Source organism: Sinocyclocheilus grahami, unplaced genomic scaffold (assembly GCF_001515645.1).
Source record: "Sinocyclocheilus grahami isolate Dianchi unplaced genomic scaffold, SAMN03320097.WGS_v1.1 scaffold1130.1, whole genome shotgun sequence".
Classification (NCBI taxonomy): domain Eukaryota; kingdom Metazoa; phylum Chordata; class Actinopteri; order Cypriniformes; family Cyprinidae; genus Sinocyclocheilus; species Sinocyclocheilus grahami.
Window position 1 is genome coordinate 129,094 of NW_015506309.1, and position 7,484 is coordinate 136,577.

The window sequence follows — 7,484 nt, forward strand, 5'->3', positions numbered from 1 at the left end:
GTGTCTCCGTGCACACACACATCAGCGGTAACTGGGATTTCTGCTCGGGCCTGGGTCGTACCAGGGATGGTTGTACGAGGGTGACTGAACTGCCGGAGTCCAAGAAGGCCTGTACGGGTTTCCCAGCAAGTCGACGTGGTAGATTTGCTCCGTCCGTCGGCGGCCCAGTTGCCGCACCCAGTACGTCACCGGTCCCATCCATTCCACTACGGTGTAGGGCCCCTGCCAGGTCACCAGAAACTTGCACGCAGCTGTCGGGACCAGTACTACCACTCGATCTCCCGGCTGGAACTCCCGGGCCTGGGCGGGCCGGTCGTACAACCGTTGCTGGGCGCGCTGGGCGGTCACGAGATGTTCCTTAACCAGTGGCATGACCCGGTCTATCCTTTCCCGCATCTCCCGCACGTGCTCGACGAGGCTACGAAGTGGGGCGGGTTGGTTTTCCCAGGCTTCCCGAGCCACGTCTAGAAGGCCCCTGGGCTGTCTCCTAAAATTAATTAAATGTGTACATATAATGATATGAATAAACTATTTATATCACTATATTTAAAAAAATACAAACATAAATGATGAATAAATAAATAAATAAACTTAATTTTTTGTTCATTCTATTTTATATAAATATTAAATGAATGAATTTTTGTAATAATATATAAATAATTATGAACCTAACTAAATTGTATGTGGTTCCAGCTTAAAATGAAAATTAAAAAATGACACTATCTTATCTTCTCAAATAAATTTATCTTGTTTTATGTATGATTATTATTATTATTGCAAAATAAAACAGATTCAGAAAGTGATGCTTTGCAGTGTAATAAAACACTCACACGAGTGTGAGGAAGAGAGTGATGGATGGAGAAAAAGGCTTGGGCAGCACAGGCAGATAGTTGAGACCACCATGCCTGTGTGACGTGTACATTTATAGACCACATGTTCTCTTCGTTGCCTGTCTGCTCTGTACATTAGGGATGCTTCGCTACACTTAAAGCTCAATCAAACACTCCTCTCAACCACATATTTGTATGGTGATAGACATACTTCAGGAGATTTGCACAGTCTGGAAGTCTGGAGGAATGGTCGCTTTTTAAAAGCCTAAAATTATAAGGTAGAAAACACAGGGAAGGTCTGTGTGTGTGACACAGAGAAGGAGAGAAATTCTTCAATACTTCTAAGGTGAATGGCTGTGAAAATGCATATTGATTGTTATAAACAAATAGAAATTTTCCTTCAGTCTAAACTAGGGAATGAAAAACACTCCTTGTATGTCAGAGAAAATCAAGTGTATTTTGTGGATAAAAAAAAAAACGTTGGAAATGTATAGACAAAAAAACATGTATTGCTCTTTAACTAGCTGTCTAATGTACCACACATGAATGCATTTACTACATTCATAGACCAAACAAATGTTCTTCTTACACGACAGGCATGTTATTAGAGCCTAATTCTGCAGTGTCTATTTTGGAACAATGAATCAGCTCTGCTATGCAAACTGATTGTAAGCGAGGCAGATATGGGGAAATAAACAAACCTGCATTACATTAAATAAACAAACAAAACTACTTTCTAGCAGTTGGTTCATGCTATTAAGGAAAATATTTTGGTCATGTATATTTTTAATGCACGCTCCTACTCTGTTTTTGAATTATTCACCAATGGTTATTCCAAAGAAATAATAGTAATAATCATAATCTTTAATCAACATCAAAGAAACTTTCTCTGAAACCGTTGTTGTCCATTAGGATGTTAACCAATTAAATGTTAATGTTAACCAAAAGTCAAATACACTTAGCTATTTAGGCATTGTTTTCGGTCTGGCTCCATTCTGGTATGGAATTTCAAACACATTTTGTGCAAACCCTGTTACAAACAAAATGTTTTGTAGTTACAATGTTTTCAAAGTTGAAGGGCTAAATAACCTAATATCAGCCATGGCAATATATCATTGCATCATTACTATTAATATTATTGTGCTTTGTACCAAGCATTTTTTTAGCTTATTAATTTGTATTTATTTATTTATTCATTCTTGTAATTTTTGGAAGGTTAAACCTTTATTTTAAATGAGGGGTAAATGTAACAGTATAACAGGGTTGAACAGAGGCAAAGAAAAATTCTGTATTTGCTTTTTCTTATTTTCAGGGGAAAAACATAATAGACATGATATTTTAATTTCAAAAAATGTTGTATTATATTTATTAGTTTTGGTCCTATGTTTAATATGGATAATGCTGCAGAAAACTGTAAACGTCTGGAAGAAACTGTTGAGACATCAGTAAAATAAATGCTTGCTTTATTGTTTTTCCGATAGTGAATAATGATCATTTTCTCAGGCTCTCATTTCAGTCAGCTGATAAAGATAACATACAGATTTTTAAGTCAGCAGTGTATATTCCGTTCAAAAATGCACATGCCTTAGACCAGAAGTTCTCATCTAGGGATTCAGATGAGTTGTGCCAGAATGTCACAGAAAGCCCTACAATTTAGAATTCTGCATTTGACAAACTTTATGACTATAAACTAATTTGACTAAGGCCAAATTCAGTAGCTGTGCTACACAAGAATGTGGCCACAGTGAGATGGACGAGTGAAAGCAGTGATGTGTGCACTTTCAGCACGTGACCCCAAATGTGACTCCTCATTCCTTAGCCATTCCAGGACAGGTCAAGAAAGTGGACTCGTCTCTAAGTATGTGAGGTTTGCAATCTCTCTGGTGTCTTGGAGAATCACGTTACAGTCACTTAGAGAATGTCGGGCGTGAGGAACACTCAGCACACTGCACCCTTTGTGTTCCTCTCGCAGGTGCAACAGCTGAGAGAAGAACAGCTGTGACTGACCGGCCACAAACTCCATAGCAAGACTCTCCCTCGTGTTCAAAATAACAAAATAAGGACTTTCCTCACTGTTGTGAACTGTGTGAAGTCTTATTTAGAAAGTCGTTAAAGCCACATCAAAAAAGCCACAGGATACAGAAATAAGACGACGGACATGCCTTTGCGTTATGTAGGATAAATAAAGTACACAAGCATTCCCAGTTCATCTTGCTGTCATTTAATGCGCTAAATTTCAATAACACAAGTTTAAATTAGAGAAACATCACTAAGTCACATCTGTTTCCTATTGATTTAGATTGAACGTGTCATTGAAATCTGTTTTTTTTTCTTTTCTGCCATTTACTCTGAATTAAAGATGCTGATGCAGATCATCTGATGCGTGGAGAAGTTTCTGCCAACTAAATTGCCGACTTTGGAATGTAAATATGGACTTTTTAGATGCTAAAATGTTTCAGCGGCATAAAATAAGAGATTTAACAGATATAAAAGACATATTTTGACCACATGAAATGTGACCAGTACAAAGTGAGAATTTGTTCTCGGGTTCCCTTCACTCATTTAATAGGCTCCTGGTCTATCTGTACGTCTGGTATGGGTCTACACAAGACTCACCGGTCTCTAACACAACATCCTAAGCCTACACCTCACCTTAACCATTCACATTTTTCTACCCTCAGAACCACATTCACGTCAAACACAGATTTGCAATGACGCATACAGGTGCTTTCGCAAGGCCAATGTCAATAACCCAATAAAGACAGTTGTTTCTACAGCCACTGCGGAGGATCGATTCACCCATGAGAAACTTGATGTCTGAGACTCAACACATTGCCGTCCAGACTGACCAGTATAAGAAAATCCATTAAAAAAAATTCTCTGTGCGCCCAATGGCACGCTAGGATTTCTTTTTCTGTGGAAACACTTTGACTCAGCATTGACTCCATAGATTGTGAAGTTCACCATAAATGGCTTCACTTTTGTCCCGCCGCTGTTGTTCTACAATCCCAAACATGTGTGACAGAAGCGTGCCATGTGATTGCAGCCTCTCCCAGTCCTCACGCAGACAGCTGCTGTTCTGATGACTGTGCGCATACGGACCCCTCTGAGTCCTTTAAACTTTAAAGATCCTCTAGAGGAGTGTGTGAGAGTTGCCCCTTCAGTCTCTCTTGGTCGCTTCTCCAAAAGATCTGGCGGTTTGAAACAACCAGACAATCTCTTAAGTCCTTTCAACTTTTCCAGAAATCCTAAGGCCTTTTATTTGAGTCAGAATGGGAGCGTTTATCGCCAAGATGTTGCTGCCCACCATCAGCAGTTTGGTGTTCCTGCCTGCAGCCAGTGTTGCCGCCAAGAGGGGTTTCCATATGGAGGCCATGGTCTATTTCTTCACAATGTTCTTCACAGCGGTAAGAGAATACGTGATTTTATAGATATACAGTACTATGGACTTGTGTATCTCTCATTAGTAATGATATACTTGTGTTTAAGGGGCCGTTCACACAGAACGTGGTCTTGCATTTAAAAGAAGAACAAAGAAGCAGGGTCTTGAGATGCACTTTTAAACTTCTTTTAACTTGACACACCATCTTAACAATGTGGCACTAATGTGTGAGATGCTAAAAAGTTTACATAGGTATTTTAGTTTTGATTTAAACATTTTTTTATATATTTTTATGTCACATATTATTTATTTTATATAACCCTATACAGAAATATATATACCTTTCTTGCGTCGTTCAAAAAGAACAATGTCTTGGGTTGAAAAAGCAGCAAGACAAAGCGCAATGGTCAAAAACACAATTTTAAAAGCAAATTTAAATTTTAAAAAAGGCAAATAAAATAAAACCTACATAGACATGATAGGTATGATATTTAAATTTCAATTAAAGCAAATGAGGTAAAATATTATTTATTTATTTTATATATTTTAATAAATTATTTTATATTAGATTAAATTTATTATATATATTTATATAGCCCTATCCAGATATTTACATTTATGGAGAAAACAAACAAAAGGAAGTGCATTAGAACGTGAAAACATATTCTGTGTAAACTGGCCTTGAATTCTTGATTCATTACAAAACTACCAATCAAGAAAAGTTCACAAAACTCAAGCTGCTTCAGTTTGCTCAATCTGAACCACAACTGATAGCATAACTGGAGGCATCTCTGACTATGGCCATAAAAAAGGTCTTCGTAAATTTTTCCAGACGAGAATGCTGAAAGTTTCATCTAATCTATCCTAAAGCCTTTTAAATGTACATTTATGTCCTAAGCCGGAACCTTTCTATCAAGTTGACTTAGCAGTCATGTGTTTTCTCCATCTGTGCTCAGATTTACCATGCATGTGATGGCCCAGGCTTGTCCATTCTCTGTTTCATGAAGTATGAGATCCTGGAGTACTTCAGCGTGTACGGCACAGCTATCTCCATGTGGGTCACACTACTAGGTGAGCAAATAATAGCATCTCTATATCCTACAAATCTCAACAATGTTCTGTGAAGGTATGACATAGATATGCACTCCCACACGGGTCAAACAGTCAAACAAAGTGATTTAAAACAGTACTTTTTTTTCGTGAGCAGTGTGACAAGTGTTTATATCTTGCATTCCGCTGTGTCATGTAAAGAATATGTGTCCATTTGCTCTCATCCAGCGCTGGGAGATTTCGATGAACCCAAGCGCTCTTCGCTCACCATGTTTGGGGTGTTGACATCGGCTGTGCGAATCTACCAGGACCGCTTAGGCTACGGCATCTACTCTGGCCCCATTGGAACAGCTGTCTTCATGATAACAGTCAAATGGGTGAGTTTGAGAGACATCAGATGCCGTTCATACAGTGCTTTTTAAGAGCAGAGCTCCAAATAAACTTGACGAGGAACTGTATTTTGCTCATATTGACAACATGGAAACTCAAGATTTTATTATCTACCACAAATGCTTTCTCAAGGTTTTACAATATTGTGTTTGCTTTGCTCCAGTTACAAAAAATGAAGGAAAAGAAAGGCCTTTATCCAGACAAACGTGTTTACACTCAACAAGTGGGGCCAGGGTTCTGCTTCGGCGCTCTTGCTTTGATGCTTCGCTTCTATTTTGAGGTAAAAATATGAATGTGCAGCTCTTAAACAGCTACTGCAACTGGAGGAACACATTACACAAAAGCATGTTTGCGTAACTGCGGTAATGACTTGCTCATTTGCTCCTGCAGGAGTGGGACTACGCTTATGTCCACAGTTTCTACCATGTGTCACTGGCTGTGTCCTTCATTCTGCTGCTGCCCAAGAAGAACCGCTATGCCGGGACGGGACGCAATGCAGCCAAACTCAAATGCTACACCCTCTGCTGCTGTGTATGATGCATCTTTTTATCTGAGCGAAGCTGTAGAGGTGAACCTGAAAGCCACTTTAAGATGGCAAACAGTCCATAGTGAGCATTTAAAGGGATGGTTCACCCAACAAATATGATTTCTGTCATCAGTTAATCTCAGTCATGATGTTCCAAACCTGTATGGCTTGCTTTCTTCTGTGGAACCAAATTTTTTTTTACATTTTTAGTGTGGTGTTGATTGCTCTTTTTCATGCGATTTAAGCAAATGAGGACTGGATCTGCCAAGCTTGGAAAAATTACATTAAACCACCATATAAAGTAGTCCATACAACTCCTGCTATAGTCTTTTGGAGTCGCATTATGCAAGAAACAGATCATAAAAGTCGTTATTACACGGCTCTGTGGAATACTTGATTCTGATTGGTCAGTCGCGCCATCCAGCAGTATGTTATTCCCAGATAACAACTGCCAAATTGAATAACACACCGCTCATCCAGGTACTATGAGTTATCTTGACCGGTACTACTTACAGTATATGCTTAACGAGTCACTCCGCTATCGTTGACTGTCTGGCGCCATCTTGTGACCGAAAACACTTAACCACCGCGTGTTACAATGGAAGACTTCAGCATTCATTTCAAAATATATGGTAAAAACTAATCTTTTAAGCCGTGTAATAAGCGGGATAAGCTTACTTATTCAATTTTTCATATCCATCCTAGTTCTCCTTGGCGTGTTCTCAAGAGCTCATAAAACAAGTGGCAATGTCAAATTTGCAAATAAACATTCTTTTGACCCAGACTTTTTCAGTGAATCAGTTGACTCAGTTCACAAGACTGAATAATTTAGCCAGGAATTGGACTTGGTTTTCAATTATTCATTTGTAGCATTTATCAATTCAAACTTCGCATACGCAAAATTTGTACGGACAATGCAACGGTTGTAATCTGACGTCACTCTCTCCAGCATATTTGTAAAAACATTATTCTACATATCATGCATATATACAAAAATATGTTACCTACTTCACTTTATTTACACTTTTTCGTATATCTTCAGAAGACTTGGAATATAGTGTTTGAGACGTATGGACCATTTTTATGATACTTGAATAGTGCTTTTGAGTCTATTAGAAGCTTAAAAGCCTCAGACCTCATTCACTGTTGCACTAAGCTAACAGTAAAAAAAAATTCTTCACAGAAGAAAGAAAGTCATACAGGTTTGGAACAACATGAGTGTGATTAACCGATGACAGAATTGTCAGTTTGGTGTGAATTATGCCTTTAATTTTCCAGAGATTGTCCATCATGTTAATTCACACTC

The 7,484-nt window shown here is 38.5% G+C and overlaps 1 protein-coding gene across 1 annotated transcript; it reads left to right on the forward strand.

Moving 5' to 3' along the window:
- The first annotated feature begins 4,102 nt into the window (after window positions 1-4,102).
- Window positions 4,103-6,189, forward strand: LOC107567143 (protein myomaker-like). The gene is made up of 5 exons (XM_016252762.1): window positions 4,103-4,237; window positions 5,169-5,283; window positions 5,491-5,639; window positions 5,816-5,932; window positions 6,043-6,189. Exons 1-5 carry the CDS (start codon window positions 4,103-4,105, stop codon window positions 6,187-6,189), a joined length of 663 nt encoding a protein of 220 aa, XP_016108248.1.
- The last annotated feature ends 1,295 nt before the right edge of the window (window positions 6,190-7,484 follow it).